Here is a 17,612-nt window from a genome sequence, read left to right as displayed (position 1 = left end):
TAAATCAAGACAGATTTTCAGGTCATTCAGGATTCAATAGAAGATTAAGTGCGACCAACACAGCAAGCTTAATACGATTCAATTCGCTAGAACCCCACCCAAACAACACGACAGACTGCTTGCTACCTCGACCGGGATGGAATCGGAAGCAACAACAACCTGAGCTAGTTTTTGGAACTGAAATGAAATTCGTCAACTGGTCCTGTATCTCTATTACACCACACGCGAAAGCAAACGGGACCAGGGTCTCTTCTCAGTCAGCATCCATCTCTTCCAACGCTGCCTGAGCTGCTGCCTTGGCCTGCTCCAGAAGATCACTCGGAACCTGTGTGTACATGGCAAGTTAGTAAGGAATTCAGCAAAGTCGACTCTGACTCGGGTGGCTGTGAAATTCCGTCCATCCATAAGTGGTCGTTTATTACCTTCTCGTGCTGACGGTTAGATTCCTCACATACCCAGCTCAGTTCCAGCTCAAAAGATTTGTCTTTCGCTTCGTCGTGTACACCATAAATTCTGCATGCAGAGGAAGGTTATCATTTTGAGTACACCAACTTACATACAGTATTGCAACCAAAACTACTGCTTGTAAAAATAAATCATGACACCAAAGGATAGCAACATTAAAAACAAGTATGAACAAGAATGCCTCCTATGACTAAACTACCATGTTGTTTCTTTTGAGAGAATATCCATAACTGTTAAATAGTACTCCCAACTACTGGCCATCTTCAGGCTTCAGCAAATACAGCGGTGATAAATATTGCAAAACAAGCTTTTTAGACATTAAGTACAGAAAAATTCCAGTGATAAATATGGCAAAAGATTTAGGACATACATCTTGGCAACCTCAACGATGCCTTCCCTGCAGGTTAGCTCAGAAAGCTTCAATTTCTCAATCTCCCTGTAGAACAACATTAAGATAGACGCATCAGAATGCAGAACCATCTTTTATGACCAATAGAAATACATAGTAGACATCATCATAAGTATTCTGGGTAGATACATTTGACAGCAGCTGCTAATAATTAAAGGGAGCATTCTTCAACATTTTGAATGGCACAAGTTCTTCATAAAATAAAGCTCTCAATGTGATAATGTATCAGAAACTACATGGATTACTGACTACAAAAGTTACAAGGGGAGAAGTAGATACGGGTTAAGTTTTGCTAATTTAAAACTCTTTCCCTGAAAACCAAACCTCAGAAAAGACCGATAAAAGGACAAAGAAATAATGGTCAATGTGTTTAAACTATGTAAATGATGCTCGTCCATAATCTAGTCCGTTGGCATTAATGGCCAGTTTTGGGCATTGTGGTTCTGCACTGCGGAAGCTAGTCAATTCAAAGAATTACACTTACCAGTTATCATAAAATATTACTGTTATAGCTGTAAAGAAGCGGTTATTTATCAAAATGCTAAACTGGGGGCCTGTTAGGTTAGTTTTATGCATATTTTATTTGTTTTACTAAACTTTGCGCCAGGTGTGTGGCAAGACACAACCACTTTTTTGGTAAGCAAATTGTGCATAACAGGTGTGGCAAGTTTTCTCAAAAAATGTATCTGGTGTCATGGCATGTGGGGAGCAGTTTTAAGAAAATGTGGCGTGCCAAAATTTGGTAAAGAAAAAACACAAGCTTATCAGAGTCAAACTTGCCTAACTCATATATGTAGCAAACTGTGGCAAGGAACAACAAAACACCACCTTAGCTGTGTTCTGGTAGTGGCAAATCTAACATACTCCCTCCGTTCCTAAATGTTTGTCTTTCTAGATATTTCAACAAGTGACTACATACGGAGCAAAATGAGTGAATCTACACTCTAAAATATGTCTATATACATCCGTATGTGGTAGTCCATTTGAAATCTCTAGAAGGACTTATATTTAGGAACGGAGGTAGTATGAAATAAGCGTTTTTCACCCATTGAGTATGAAATGGCTAAGCAACTACCAGCACAAACTCTAAATGCGGATGATCATTCAGAATTTGGAACATAAATAGCATCCTTACTCCGCATGTTCTAAATGGGTCTACTTTGAACAATTAAAATGGTTTTTACAGGACTATTAAATTAATGTTTGATGAATGTGCCGCGCTTTAGGAGTTCTAGCAGTTCGCAACAAAACAGAAATTGGGCACTGCATAAATCATTCAATGAGAAACTAATGAACAATTAATTGGCTTACGTTTTTGCAGCTTGTCTTCCTTTACCCAGAGCAGCACCAAAATATTTCTGTAAAAATTCAATCAGTGAGTCATAAATTCCAACTGGATCTAATGCTGTTAAAAGAACACTGCACATCTTAATCCATGACTCCATGTAAACAAAGTTGTCTGGTCACTGTAAAAATGGAAGAACTACCAGGTGTTAGATTGAGAACTCACATAGGAGAGGCCTGAAGGTTCGATCATGTAGAGCTGTGGCCCATCCCTATCATAGCCTCCAAGAATAACTCCACAGCCAAAAGGCCTGAGACAGGAGTTTAAATTGTATCAAACTATCATGTAAAATGTTTAGGGCAACAACCTTCTTGAACAAGAACATGTTGTCTGCCTTACCTGAGCCACCAGTAGAGTGTACACAGATGAACATAGCTAGCAACACGATCAGCTAATTCCTTTACAGGCATGGGTTCTCCGTATACCCTGGTGGATACAACTTAAAGTTACAATTCTATAAAAAGAATTTGGATGGAAATCAAAAGTCTAATAATTCTCACTTTTCATAATTGGCTGCTTCTGACTTTGCTCTTGAGACTATCTGCCTACCGTCTGCTGCTAACCCAGCCACAGCCTGAAAATGAGAACTCGGATTAACTTATATTTACCAAATGGAAGTCGTTACAAGAACAAGAATGGTAATAAAAAATGACATGACAGAGAACACTGCAGAATACATGACTCACTCACATATCAACCTTAGGACTTTCAGAGACAGACCACCCTAAATGTATAAAAAGGAAGACGAATTACCAAGCCAGAGTTTCGGTGCACGGAATGAAGTCTCCGGTTCGACCCAGCAAGTATCATCTTTGATGTTATCAGCTTCTCCACACCCTACAGACCAACATTTTAAAAGGTTATCACACAAAAAAGCACCACATCTGGGCAAAAGTATATCCAGCAATAATCACTTACAAGGACAATTCCATCTTTGCATTTGATCCCAACGATCGTCCTACAGAGAAATATCCAAATTTCAGTATGAAGTTGGGCAGCTAGAAAAGGCCAAGAAAATAGTGGAAAGAAGTATATCAAACCCGCTGTTGTCGACGGCCTTGCCAGCATACTCGACCTGGAAGACACGTCCGTCCGGGGAGAAAGTGGTGACGGACAGATCATACCCAGTTCCTATGCTACTCATTGTTAAGTTGCTTCAACCCCTAGACCGTCTATATAGTCGTCTCCTGGAAAAAAAATTAAAATCCTGAAAAACAAGAATGATATTTAAGAATAAGCAGTACAAGCTAGCATTATGTACTCCCTCCGATCCATATTACTTGTACTAAAGCAGCGGCAAGTAATATGGATAGGAGGGAGTAACAAGATTGCGGGCATTATTCAGACTGCAAGGCATTTTGACGGGTTGCAAGACACCTGGTGAACATCGTATTGTAAAACAATTTGTACATAGGACATGGTATCAGAAGGTGCATGTTACAGATTTGCGAATGAAGCTACCTGCCTACGGGGAAACCTGGAATTTGCTTTGGTTTATTACACTTGGCACCAAGATGTGATTTCCACGCAACACTAGAGATGCAGGTTTTCACTAACTCCAGGAGCAGACCCAGCATCTAGGGGACAAGGGACTCAGTCGAACGCCAAAGTTTCCACCGTACAGCGAGCTATTTCGCGACAAACTGTGGTAGCATCCGTCCCAGTAAAAACAATATTTAGGTTAGGTGGCCCCCGAGAAGAGAAATCGACTAGGGTCCGGGGATCCTCCAGCTCCACGCCAGTCCAGCGGAGCGGAGGACGACGAAGAAAACCTGCTACGTGGAAGGAGGCCAGAGACGACTACGGAGATCCGGCGACGCCATCTCGAGGGGGAGGGGGAGGGTTCGATCGGATTTCGGATCTCGCCTAAATCAAGTACGGGCGCGACGGCGGCGGCGGGGGCAGCGATGCGCCCGGCCGGCCGGAGCGCGAAGAGACGGGGGTATGGATAAGGGAGCGAACGGGGGTGCTTACCGATCCCGGCGGGCGGAGGAGGTCGCGTCGACGGCGGATCGTCTGCTCCGGCTTGTGGCGCAAGAAGGTGGGGAGTGTGGTTTGAGGTAGGCGCAGGGACCGGACGGGCACGAAGCTACTTGTCTTCGCGGAGGCCTTCGTGTCGAACTCGAACCTGGGAAGAGGCAAGCCCGTTCCACCCTGCATCAAATGGGCCAGGCCCATCCAGCCAGCCTGGGAGAGGCGCTTCAACCCGCCGGAGCAACTCTTTTTTTTTTCTGAGAGTCCCCCGCTGGAGCTCCTATTCAGCGCTGTAGGCGCTGGCTCGCGCGCGACGCGCAGCCGGCCGGCCCAGCAAACTGCTGAAAGGTAAAACGCGAAGGAAAAAACTCCAGGTTTATTCAGCTGGATTAGGAAACGAACTCTCGCCGACAATTTGAATGCCACGCACGTTAACCCACTTGGACAAGCTCACTTTGTTGTTTCTTAGATTATAGGAAATAACACTATTCGACCCTTCTTTTAGTACAAAAATTAAACATATAGTAGTATTACATATCAGCTATTAATTATTTGAATAAAGAAAACATAAATTTGAAAAAGCATTCACAAAAACCATGAATTGAAAGAAATCAAAATTTTGAAAAAGGTTTGTGCCAATCGAAAAAAGTTCACAAAAATGGAAAAAGTTTGTGAATTTGAAAATAGTTCATCGAAACTAAAACCTAGAATTTGGAAAAAGTTCATCGAATTTGAAAAAAACTCATCAACTTTAAAAAAATCATCGATTTTTTGACAAAAAGTTCATCGATTTCAAAAAAAGTTCATCGAATTAGGAAAAACGTTCACAAATTTAAATAAAGTTTCAATTTGAAAAAGAGTTCATTGACATTGAAATAAAGTTCACCAATTTGAGAAAAAGTTCATCAAATTTGAAAATTGTTCAAAGATTTTGAAAAAAAGTTCATCAAATTTGAAACAAAAATCAAAGATTTTGAGAAAAAGTTCATTAAATTTGAAGCAAAAATCAATGATTTTGAGAAAAAATTCATTAAATTTGAAGCAAAGATCAATGATTTTGAGAAAAAGTTAATCGAATTTGAAAAAAGTTCATTGATTTGAAAAAAGTTCATCAAATTTGAAAAAAAGATCATCAAAATTTGAAAAACTATTCATCAACTTTTAGAAAAAGGTTCATCAGTTTCGCAGAAAAAGTTTGTTGAACCAGGAAGAAGAAAAAAAGGAAAGAAAAAGTAGAAGTCATAAAAGAATGAGAAAGATGAACAGGATCATACGAGGTCGTGTGGCGGGGTGGTTAGTGCATTGCGCCTCGAAACAGGAGGTCACCTGTTCTACTCACCTCGCACGCACTTCTTTTGTGTTTTTGGAAACTGAAAAAAATACAAATTAAAACAGATAAATGGGCCAGCCCACCTAACATGGTTGCACGCGCCGGTTAGGAAAATTGCCCTTAACCGGCGTCTGCGGCGCCGAATAGGGTTTGCCCTTCTTCCCCAAGTCGTCGAACTAGTGCAACACGCGGGGACTTAAAAAAAGCGGCCACGTTTTTTTTCCTAAAAAGAAGAGCTGCAATACATGGGGGACTTTTTAAAAAGTGATCATGTTTATACCTAATCATAGATGCAACACGCGGGGGACTTATGTTGCAGTACAAGGATGATAGAAGAAAGAGTTTCTCAATTTCAAAATCTCGGCAAAGCTCTCAGTCAAGTTGTAGAAGATCTTTTCATGAGGACAAAAAAGGGGAGTCAGAGCCACCCTGAGTAGGAAATTCACGAGTAAAGATACATGATCTACAAGGCGAGGTTATGTCTTTGACAAGTTACAGAACCAAAGTCTTAAGAAGAAGGTAATGTGAGCAAGGAGCTCTGCTGCTAGAGTAGTGGGCCAGAAAAGAAAGCAGACTAAGGTATACAAACCCAAAGGGCTCATTCAAAATCCTTAAGAGAAATCGATGACTAAGACTTCTTACCTGGCCTTAACAACAGACAAATATGATGTTATTGCTGGTGACACCAATCCGGCTTTAGTTCCAAGTGGGGATGAAAGTCTGAATGTCTGCTACAAGAAGCAAAAGAAGGAAATATTTACTCTCACACTAGGATCGACGGATCTGGTGGCGACTGCAGCAGAGCAGCCCCGCCATACGCAATGAGTCTCCTATATTGGAACTATCACAACTTAGGGACGGACGTGACAATTAGCGAACTGAAATGGCTCGGGAGCAAATTCCGTCCCTCCCTCATCTTCCTGTCTGAGACGAAGATGGGAGGTTCAAGAGCTTGGAACTTTATGTGGTCATTAGGATTCACCCATTCTTTTGTTGTGAGTAGTGATGGTTTGAGTGGAGGCCTGGTTCTTTTTTGGTCTTCATCTATTTCAGTCTCGCTAAAAGCCTTCTCCACTAGGATTATAGATATTTTAGTCAAAACAGAAGATGGTGCAAAATGGCGTACAACTCTCATTTCTGGTGAACCCGTAAGGCGATTAAGACACCAATTCTGGTATATATCAGGTCCTTGAAAGCTTAGCGGAAGAGTCCATGGATATGTGTAGGAGACCTCAATGAAGTGTTGCATGGAGATGAGCACATGGGTGTTAGGGAAAGGGATGACAATCAAATGATGTTATTCTAAGACTGCCTAGATGATTGTGGGCTAACGGATTTGGGGTACATTGGACCAAAATGGTCCAACAAACAAGAGAATGGGGGTAATGTTAGGGTGAGATTAGATAGGTCAGTGACAAATTGCAATTTCCTACAACTCTTCGATGATTGCACTATTGAGAACATTACTGAGACATCATCTGATCATTTCGCCATCTTGGTGGCAATGTTAAAGACAGGATGCCAAGGACCTTTCAACCCTATACTACAACCTTTCAAGTTCAAAGCATCCTGGATGAGAGCACCTAATTATATGCAAATAGTCTATGAGAGCTGGAGGAAACTAAAGGAGGGTCCACCTTCCCTGAGTAATACTTGGTCTACTCTAAACAGATTGTCAACAACCCTTCAACTATGGGGTAGAGAATCTTTTTGTTTGGTTAAAAAGGATATAAAGAAGCTAGAAAATAAATTAGCTGCTTTACGAAAAAAATAGTTTGGCTACTGGATATTCCAAAGAGTAAAAGGAAGTGGAAAAGAGACTATATGAGATGTTCGAAAGAGAAGAAATCATGGCTAATCAACGATAGAAAAAATTGGCTATGTGAAGGTGACCGAAATACCTCGTTCTTCCATGCTCGTGCCTCGGCATGAAGAAGAGCCAACAAAATTAAATTCTTGAGGAAAGCCGATGGATCACTATACAAAGATCCTCAGCATCAGAAGTATGGTACATGATTTTTACTCCAATTTGTTCACCTATGAACCATGTGACTCCCTGGAATCAATCTTGAATAATATTCCCTGCAAAGTAACTACAGAGATAAATGAATAGTTGCACAATGACTATACCAATGAAGAAATCAAGACTGCCTTATTCCAGATGGGTCCAACCAAGGCTCCAGGGCTAGATGGTTTCCCATCATTGTTTATCAGAAACATTGGGATATTGTGGACGAAGATAGTATACATGTCATCACAATAATCATCATACATAGCAACTTTGTTATCATAATCAATTGAAACCTCTTCCAAAATAGCGGATTCGTCATTAAATAAAGTCATGACTATTGGGGAACGTAGTAATTTCAAAAAAAAAATCCTACGCACACGCAAGATCATGTTGATGCATAGCAACGAGAGGGGAGAGTGTTGTCCATGTACCCTCGTAGACCGTAAGCGGAAGCGTTATGACAACGCGGTTGATGTAGTCGTACGTCTTCACGATCCGACCGATCCAAGCACCGAACGTACGGCACCTCCGAGTTCAGCACACGTTCAGCTCGATGACGATCCCCGGACTCCGATCCAGCAGGGTTTTGGGGATGAGTTTCGTCAGCACGACGGCGTGGTGACAATGATGATGTTCTACCGACGCAGGGCTTCGCCTAAGCACCGCAACGATATGACCGAGGTGGAATATGGTGGAGGGGGGCACCGCACACGGCTAAGGAACAATCACGAAGATCAACTTGTGTGTCTAGAGGTGCCCCCTTGCCCCCGTATATAAAGAAGCCAAGGGGGAGGTGTTGGAAATATGCCCTAGAGGCAATAATAAAAGTGTTATTATTATATTTCTTTGTTCATGATAATAGTCTTTTATTCATGCTATAACTGTATTATCCGGAAATCGTAATACACGTGTGAATACATAGACCACAATATGTCCCTAGTAAGCCTCTAGTTGACTAGCTCGTTGTGATCAACAGATAGTCATGGTTTCCTGGCTATGGACATTGGATGTCGTTGATAACGGGATCACATCATTAGGAGAATGATGTGATGGACAAGACCCAATCCTAAGCCTAGCACAAAGATCGTGTAGTTCGTATGCTAAAGCTTTTCTAATGTCAAGTATCTTTTCCTTAGACCATGAGATTGTGCAACTCCCGGATACCGTAGGAATGCTTTGGGTGTACCAAACGTCACAACGTAACTGGGTGGCTATAAAGGTGCATTACAGGTATCTCCGAAAGTGTCTGTTGGGTTGGCACCAATCGAGACTGGGATTTGTCACTCCGTGTAAACGGAGAGGTATCTCTGGGCCCACTTGGTAGGACATCATCAGAATGTGCACAATGTGACCAAGGGGTTGATCACGGGATGATGTGTTACGGAACGAGTAAAGAGACTTGCCGGTAACGAGATTGAACAAGGTATCGGTATACCGACGATCGAATCTCGGGCAAGTACAATACCGCTAGACAAAGGGAATTGCATACGGGATTGATTAAGTCCTTGACATCGTGGTTCATCCGATGAGATCATCGTGGAACATGTGGGAGCCAACATGGGTATCCAGATCCCGTTGTTGGTTATTGACCAGAGAACGTCTCGGTCATGTCTGCATGTCTCCCGAACCCGTAGGGTCTACACACTTAAGGTTTGATGACGCTAGGGTTATAAAGGAAGTTTGTATGTGGTTACCGAATGTTGTTCGGAGTCCCGTATGAGATCCCGGACGTCACGAGGAGTTCCGGAATGGTCCGGAGGTAAAGATTTATATATGGGAAGTCCTGTTTTGGTCACCGGAAAAGTTTCGGGGGTTATCGGTAACGTACCGGGACCACCGGGAGGGTCCCGGGGGTCCACCAAGTGGGGCCACAAGCCCCGGAGGCTTGCATGGGCCAAGAGTGGTGAGGGACCAGCCCCTGAGTGGGCTAGTGCACCTCCCACAAAGCCCAAGGGGCAGCTAGGAGGAAAAAAGGGGGAAACCCTAGGCTTAGATGGGCCTAAGGCCCACCCTAGGGGGCGCCTCCCTCTCTCCCCCTCTTGGCCGCCTCCCCTTTCCCATCTAGGGCTGCCGCCCCATCTTAGGGGTGGGAACCCTAGAGGGGGAGCACCCTCCTCCCTCTCCCCTATATATAGTGAGGCCTAGGGCTGCCCATACACACGCGATTCGATCTCTCGTTGGTGCAGCCCTGCGTCTCTTCTTCCTCCTCTTCTGTGGTGCTTGGCGAAGCCCTGCAGGATAGCCACGCTCCTCCACCACCACCACGCCGTTGTGCTGCTGCTGGATGGAGTCTTCCTCAACCTCTCCCTCTCTCCTTGCTGGATCAAGGCATGGGAGACGTCACCGGGCTGTACGTGTGTTGAACGCGGAGGTGCCGTCCGTTCGGCACTTGGTCATCAGTGATTTGGATCACGACGAGTGCGACTCCATCAACCCCGTTCACTTGAACGCTTCCGCTTAGCGATCTACAAGGGTATGTAGATGCACTCTCCTTCCCCTCGTTGCTGGTCTCTCCATAGATAGATCTCGGTGATACGTAGGAAAATTTTTGAATTTCTGCTACGTTCCCCAACAGTGGCATCATGAGCTAGGTCTATTGCGTAGATTCTTTGCACGAGTAGAACACAAAGTAGTTGTGGGCGTTGATTTTGTTCAATATGCTTACCGTTACTAGTCCAATCTTGTTTCGACGGTATTGTGGGATGAAGCGGCCCGGACCGACCTTACACGTACTCTTACGTGAGACAGGTTCCACCGACTGACATGCACCAAGTGCATAAGGTGGCTAGCGGGTGCCAGTCTCTCCCACTTTAGTCGGAACGGATTCGATGAAAAGGGTCCTTATGAAGGGTAAATAGCAATTGACATATCACGTTGTGGTTTTGCGTAGGTAAGAAACGTTCTTGCTAGAAACCCATAGCAGCCACGTAAAACATGCAAACAACAATTAGAGGACGTCTAACTTGTTTTTGCAGGGTATGTTATGTGATGTGATATGGCCAAGAAGAATGTGATGAATGATATGTGATGTATGAGATTGATCATGTTCTTGTAATAGGAATCACGACTTGCATGTCGATGAGTATGACAACCGGTAGGAGCCATAGGAGTTGTCTTTATTTATTGTATGACCTGCGTGTCATTGAACAACGCCATGTAATTACTTTACTTTATTGCTAACCGGTAGCCATAGTAGTAGAAGTAATAAGTTGGCGAGACGACTTCATGGAAACACGATGATGGAGATCATGATGATGGAGATCATGGTGTCATGCCGGTGACGATGATGATCATGGAGCCCCGAAGATGGAGATCAAAAGGAGCAAAATGATATTGGCCATATCATGTCACTATTTGATTGCATGTGATGTTTATCATGTTTATGCATCTTGTTTACTTAGAACGACGGTAGTAAATAAGATGATCCCTTACAACAATTTCAAGAAGTGTTCTCCCCTAACTGTGCAATGTTGCTACAGTTCGTCGCTTCTAAGCACCACGTGATGATCGGGTGTGATGGATTCTTACGTTCACATACAATGGGTGTAAGACAGATTTACACACGCGAAAACACTTAGGGTTAACTTGACGAGCCTAGCATGTACAGACATGGCCTCGGAACACAGAGACCGAATGGTCGAGCATGAGTCGTATAGTAGATACGATCAACATGAAGATGTTCACCGATGATGACTAGTCCGTCTCACGTGATGATCGGACGCGGCCTAGTTGACTCGGATCATGTAATCACTTAGATGACCAGAGGGATGTCTATCTGAGTGGGAGTTCATAAGATGAACTTAATTATCCTGAACATAGTCAAAAGATCTTTGCAAATTATGTCGTAAGCTCACGCATTAGTTCCATTGTTTAGATATGTTCCTAGAGAAAATATGGTTGAAAGTTGACAGTAGCGATTATGCGGACAGTAAAAAGCTTATGTCCTTAATGCACCGCTCAGTGTGCTGAACCCCAAACATCGTTTGTGGATGTTGCGAACATCAGACATACACGTTTTGATAACTACGTGATAGTTCAGTTAAACGGTTTAGAGTTGAGGCACCAAAGACGTTTTCGAAACATCGCGGAACATATGAGATGTTTTCGAGGGCTGAAATTGGGATTTCAGGCTCGTGCCCACGTCAAGAGGTATAAGACCTCCGACGATTTTCTTAGCCTGCAAACTAAGGAGAAAAGCTCAATTGTTGTGCTTGTGCTCAGATTGTCTGAGTACAACAATCGCTTGAATCGAGTGGGAGTTGATCTTCCAGATGAAATAGTGATGGTTCTCCGAAGTCATTACCACCAAGCTGCTAGAGCTTCATGATGAACTATGATATATCAGGGACATATATGATGATCCTTGAGATATTCGCGATGTTTGACACCGCGAAAATAGAAATCAAGAAGGAGCATCAATTGTTGATGGTTGGTGAAACCACTAGTTTCAAGAAGGGCAAGGGCAAGAAGGGATACTTCATGAAACGGCAATTCAGCTGCTGCTCTAGTGAAGAAACCCAAGGTTGAACCCAAACCCGAGACTGAGTGCTTCTGTAATAAGGGGAACAACCACTGGAGCAGAATTACCCTAGATACTTGGTATATGAGAAGGCTGGCAAGGTCGATAGAAGTATATTGGATATACATTATGTTAATGTGTACTTTACTAGTATTCCTAGTAGCACCAGGGTATTAGATACCGGTTCGGTTGCTAAGTGTTAGTAACTCGAAATAAAAGCTACGGAATAAACGGAGACTAGCTAAAGGTGAGCTGACGATATGTGTTGGAAGTTTTTTTTCAAGCTTGATGTGATCAAGCATCGCACGCTCCCTCTACCAACGAGATTGGTGTTAAACCTAAATAATTGTTATTTGGTGTTTGCGTTGAGCATAGACATGATTGGATTATGTCTATCGCAATACGGTTATTCATTTAAGGAGAATAATGGTTACTCTGTTTATTTGAATAATACCTTCAATGGTCTTGCACCTAAATGAATGGTTTATTGAATCTCGATCGTAGTGATACACATTTTCATGCCAAAAGAAATAAGATAGTAATGATAGTGCCACTTACTTGTGGCACTGCCATGTAAGTCATAATGGTATAAAACGCATGAAGAAGCTCCATGTTGATGGATCTTTGGACTCACTCGTTTTTGAAAAGTTTGAGACATGCGAACCATGTCTATTGGTGTATACGCATGAAGAAACTCCATGCAGATGGATCATTTGGACTCACTTGATTTTGAATCACTTGAGATATGCAAATCATACCACATGGGCAAGATGACTGAAAAGCCTCGGTTTCAGTAAAATGGAACAAGATAGCAACTTGTTGGAAGTAACACATTTTGATGTGTGTAGTCCAATGAGTGCTGAGGCATGCAGTGAATATCGTTATGTTCTTACTTCACAGATGATTCGAGTAGATGTTGAATATATTTACTTGATGAAACACAAGTCTGAATTATTGAATGGTTCAAGTAATTTCAGAGTGAAGTTGAAGATCATCGTGACAAGAGGATAAAATGTCTATGATAAGATCATAGAGATGAGTATCTGAGTTACGAGCTTTGGCACGCAATTAAGACATTGTGGAAATTGTTTCACAATTAATACCGCCTGGAACACCATAGTTTGATGGTGTGTCCGAACATCATAGTTGCACCCTATTAGATATGGTGCGTACCATGATGTCTCTTATCGAATTACCACTATCGTTCATGGGTTAGGCATTAGAGACAACCGCACTCACTTTAAATAGGGCACCACGTAATTCCGTTGAGATGACACCGTATGAATTATGGTTTAGAGAAACCTAAGTTGTCGTTTCTTAAAGGTTGGGGCTGCGACGCTTATGTGAAAAAGTTTCAGGATTGATAAGCTCGAACCCAAAGCGGATAAAATACATCTTCATAGGACACCCAAAACAGTTGGGTATACCTCCTAATTCAGATCCGAAAGCAATATGGATTGTTTCTTGAATCGGGTCCTTTCTCGAGGAAAGGTTTCTCTCGAAAGAGTTGAGTGGGAGGATGGTGGAGACTTGATGAGGTTATTGAACCGTCACTTCAACTAGTGTGTAGCAGGGCATAGGAAGTTGTTCCTGTGGCACCTACACCAATTGAAGTATAAGCTTATGATAGTGATCATGAAGCTTCGGATCAAGTCACTACCGAACCTCGTAGGACGACAAGGACGCGTACTACTTCGGAGTGGTACGGTGATCCTGTCTTGAAGGTCATGTTGCTGGACAACAATGAACCTACGAGCTATGGAGAAGCGATGGTGGGCCCAAATTTCGACAAATGGTTAGAAGCCATGAAATCCGAGATAGGATCCATGTATCAGAACAAAGCATAGACTTTGGTGGACTTACCCGATGATCAACAAGCCATTGAGATAAATGGATCTTTAAGAAGAAGACGGACGTGGACGGTAATGTCACCATCTATGAAGCTCGACTTGTGGCGAAGAGTTTTTCACAAGTTCAAGGAGTTGACTACGATGAGATTTTCTCATCCGTAGCGATGCTTAAGTCCGTCAGAATTATGTTAGCATTAGCTGCATTTATGAAATCTGGCAGATGGATGTCAAGACGAGTTTCCTTACCAGTTTTCGTGAGGAAAGGTTGTATGTGATACAATCAAGAAAGTTTTTGTCGATCCTAAGGATGCTAAAAGGTATGCTAGCTCCAGCGATCCTTCCATGGACTGGAGTAAGCATCTCGGAGTTGGAATGTGCACTTTGATAAGATGATCAAAGATTTTAGGTTTATACAAAGTTTATGAGAAACTTGTATTTCCAAAGAAGTGAGTGGGAGCACTATAGAATTTCTGATGAGTATATGTTGTTGACATATTGCTGATCAGAAATGATGTAGAATTTCTAAAAAGCATATAGGGTTATTTGAAAGGTGTTTTTCAAATAGAAAACCTGGATTAAGCTACTTGAACGTTGAGCATCAAGATCTATAAGGATAGATCAAAAACGCTTAATGGTACTTTCAAATGAGCATATACCTTGACATGATCTTGAAGGTGTTCAAGATGGATCAGTCAAAGAAGGAGTTCTTGCCTGAGTTGTAAGGTACGAAGTTAAGACTTAAAGCTCGACCACGGCAGAATAGAGAGAAAGGACGAAGGTCGTCCCCTATGCTTAAGACGTAGGCTCTACAGTATGCTATGCTGTGTACCGCACCTGAAGTGTGCCTTGCCATGAATCGGTCAAGGGGTACAAGAGTGATCCAAGAATGGATCACAGGACAGCGGTCAAAGTTATCCTTAGTAACTAGTGGACTAAGGAATTTTCTCGATTATGGAGGTGGTAAAAGAGTTCGTCGTAAAGGGTTACGTCGATGCAAGCTTAACACCTATCCGGATAGCTCTGTTAAGAGATACCGGATGCGTATAATGGAGCAACAATTTAGAATAGCTCCAAGTAGAACATTTATTTGGAATAGCTCCAAATAGAGCGTGGTAGCTGCATCTAGGAGATGACATAGAGATTTGTAAAGCACACACGGATCTAAAAGGTTCAGACCCGTTGACTAAAACCTCTCTCACAAGAAGAACATGATCAAACCCCAGATCTCATTGAGTCTTAATCACATGAAGATGTGAACTAGTTTAGTGACACTAGTAAACTCTTTGGATGTTGGTCACATGGTGATGTGATATGTCAGTGTTAATCACATGGTGATGTGAACTAGATTATTGACTCTAGTGCAAGTGGGAGACTGTTGGAAATATGCCCTAGAGGCAATAATAAAAGTGTTATTATTATATTTCTTTGTTCATGATAATAGTCTTTTATTCATGCTATAACTGTATTATCCGGAAATCGTAATACACGTGTGAATACATAGACCACAATATGTCCCTAGTGAGCCTCTAGTTGACTAGCTCGTTGTGATCAACAGATAGTCATGGTTTCCTGGCTATGGACATTGGATGTCGTTGATAACGGGATCACATCATTAGGAGAATGATGTGATGGACAAGACCCAATCCTAAGCCTAGCACAAAGATCGTGTAGTTCGTATGCTAAAGCTTTTCTAATGTCAAGTATCTTTTCCTTAGACCATGAGATTGTGCAACTCCCGGATACCGTAGGAATGCTTTGGGTGTACCAAACGTCACAACGTAACTGGGTGGCTATAAAGGTGCATTACAGGTATCTCCGAAAGTGTCTGTTGGGTTGGCACCAATCGAGACTGGGATTTGTCACTCCGTGTAAACGGAGAGGTATCTCTGGGCCCACTCGGTAGGACATCATCAGAATGTGCACAATGTGACCAAGGGGTTGATCACGGGATGATGTGTTACGGAACGAGTAAAGAGACTTGCCGGTAACGAGATTTAACAAGGTATCGGTATACCGACGATCGAATCTCGGGCAAGTACAATACCGCTAGACAAAGGGAATTGCATACGGGATTGATTAAGTCCTTGACATCGTGGTTCATCTGATGAGATCATCGTGGAACATGTGGGAGCCAACATGGGTATCCAGATCCCGCTGTTGGTTATTGACCAGAGAACGTCTCGGTCATGTCTGCATGTCTCCCGAACCCGTAGGGTCTACACACTTAAGGTTCGATGACGCTAGGGTTATAAAGGAAGTTTGTATGTGGTTACCGAATGTTGTTCGGAGTCCCGGATGATATCCCGGACGTCACGAGGAGTTCCGGAATGGTCCGGAGGTAAAGATTTATATATGGGAAGTCCTGTTTTGGTCACCGGAAAAGTTTCGGGGGTTATCGGTAACGTACCGGGACCACCGGGAGGGTCCCGGGGGTCCACCAAGTGGGGCCACAAGCCCCGGAGGCTTGCATGGGCCAAGAGTGGTGAGGGACCAGCCCCTGAGTGGGCTAGTGCACCTCCCACAAAGCCCAAGGGGCAGCTAGGAGGAAAAAAGGGGGAAACCCTAGGCTTAGATGGGCCTAAGGCCCACCCTAGGGGGCGCCTCCCTCTCTCCCCCTCTTGGCCGCCTCCCCTTTCCCATCTAGGGCTGCCGCCCCCCCTTAGGGGTGGGAACCCTAGAGGGGGAACACCCTCCTCCCTCTCCCCTATATATAGTGAGGCCTAGGGCTGCCCATACACACGTGATTTGATCTCTCGTTGGTGCAGCCCTGCGTCTCTTCTTCCTCCTCTTCTGTGGTGCTTGGCGAAGCCCTGCAGGATAGCCACGCTCCTCCACCACCACCACGCCATTGTGCTGCTGCTGGATGGAGTCTTCCCCAACCTCTCCCTCTCTCCTTGCTAGATCAAGGCATGGGAGACGTCACCGGGCTGTACGTGTGTTGAACGCGGAGGTGCCGTCCGTTCGGCACTTGGTCATCGGTGATTTGGATCACGACGAGTACGACTCCATCAACCCCGTTCACTTGAACGCTTCCGCTTAGCGATCTACAAGGGTATGTAGATGCACTCTCCTTCCCCTTGTTGCTGGTCTCTCCATAGATAGATCTTGGTGATACGTAGGAAAAATTTTGAATTTCTGCTACGTTCCCCAACAGGAGGGGGCGGCCGGCCAAGGAGGGCGCGCCAAGGAGGAGTCCTACTCCCACCGGGAGTAGGACTCCCTTCTTTCCTAGTTGGAGAAGGAGAAGGGGGGAGAAGGAGGAAGAGGGGAAGGAAAGGGGGGGCGCCGCCCCCCTCTCCTTGTCCTATTCGGACTAGGAAGGGGAGGGGGCGCAGCCCACCTCTTGCCTCCTCTCCTCTTCTCCCTTAGGGCCCATGAAGGCCCAATAACCCCCGAGAGGGTTCCGGTAACACCCCGGTGCTCCGGTAAAATCCCGATTTCACCCGGAACCATTCCGATATCAAAATATAGGCTTCCAATATATCAATCTTTATGTCTTGACCATTTCGAGACTCCTCGTCATGTCCGTGATCACATCCGGGACTCCGAACAACCTTCGGTACATCAAAACTTATAAACTCATAATAAAACTGTCATCGTAATGTTAAGCGTGCGGACCCTACGAGTTTGAGAATTATGTAGACATGACCTAGAACTATTCTCGATCAATAACCAATAGCGGAACCTGGATGCTCATATTGGCTCCTAC

The 17,612-nt window shown here is 43.8% G+C and overlaps 1 protein-coding gene across 2 annotated transcripts; it reads right to left on the bottom strand.

Moving 5' to 3' along the window:
• Positions 1-4,371, bottom strand: LOC123112582 (proteasome subunit alpha type-3). Of its 2 annotated transcripts, XM_044533615.1 has the most exons (11): positions 4,194-4,371; positions 3,260-3,406; positions 3,138-3,177; positions 2,973-3,056; positions 2,720-2,793; positions 2,559-2,645; positions 2,385-2,469; positions 2,186-2,232; positions 836-901; positions 423-513; positions 1-325 (listed from the first exon to the last, which is right to left on the bottom strand). In XM_044533615.1, exons 2-11 carry the CDS (start codon positions 3,361-3,363, stop codon positions 254-256), a joined length of 750 nt encoding a protein of 249 aa, XP_044389550.1. In that variant the 5' UTR covers positions 3,364-3,406; positions 4,194-4,371; the 3' UTR covers positions 1-253. The 2 variants fall into 2 exon arrangements, with proteins under 2 accessions (XP_044389550.1, XP_044389549.1); XM_044533614.1 differs by lacking the exon at positions 4,194-4,371 and having other exon boundaries at positions 3,138-3,406.
• Positions 4,372-17,612: the final 13,241 nt, after the last annotated feature.

This window comes from Triticum aestivum, chromosome 5B (assembly GCF_018294505.1).
Source record: "Triticum aestivum cultivar Chinese Spring chromosome 5B, IWGSC CS RefSeq v2.1, whole genome shotgun sequence".
Lineage (NCBI taxonomy): Eukaryota > Viridiplantae > Streptophyta > Magnoliopsida > Poales > Poaceae > Triticum > Triticum aestivum.
The sequence above is the reverse complement of the archived record's forward strand: the minus strand, read 5'-3'. Positions and strand labels throughout refer to the sequence as shown.

Excerpts from the sequence above, each read along its gene's own strand:
- LOC123112582 (XM_044533614.1), bottom strand. The coding sequence starts at position 3,341 with ATGATCTGTCCGTCACCACTTTCTCCCCGGACGGACGTGTCTTCCAGG. Across the intron at positions 2,646-2,719 it reads GAAGCAGCCAATTATGAAAA|GGTATACGGAGAACCCATGC; the intron begins GTGAGAATTATT and ends TGTATCCACCAG. Across the intron at positions 2,470-2,558 it reads ACACTCTACTGGTGGCTCAG|GCCTTTTGGCTGTGGAGTTA; the intron begins GTAAGGCAGACA and ends CTCCTGTCTCAG.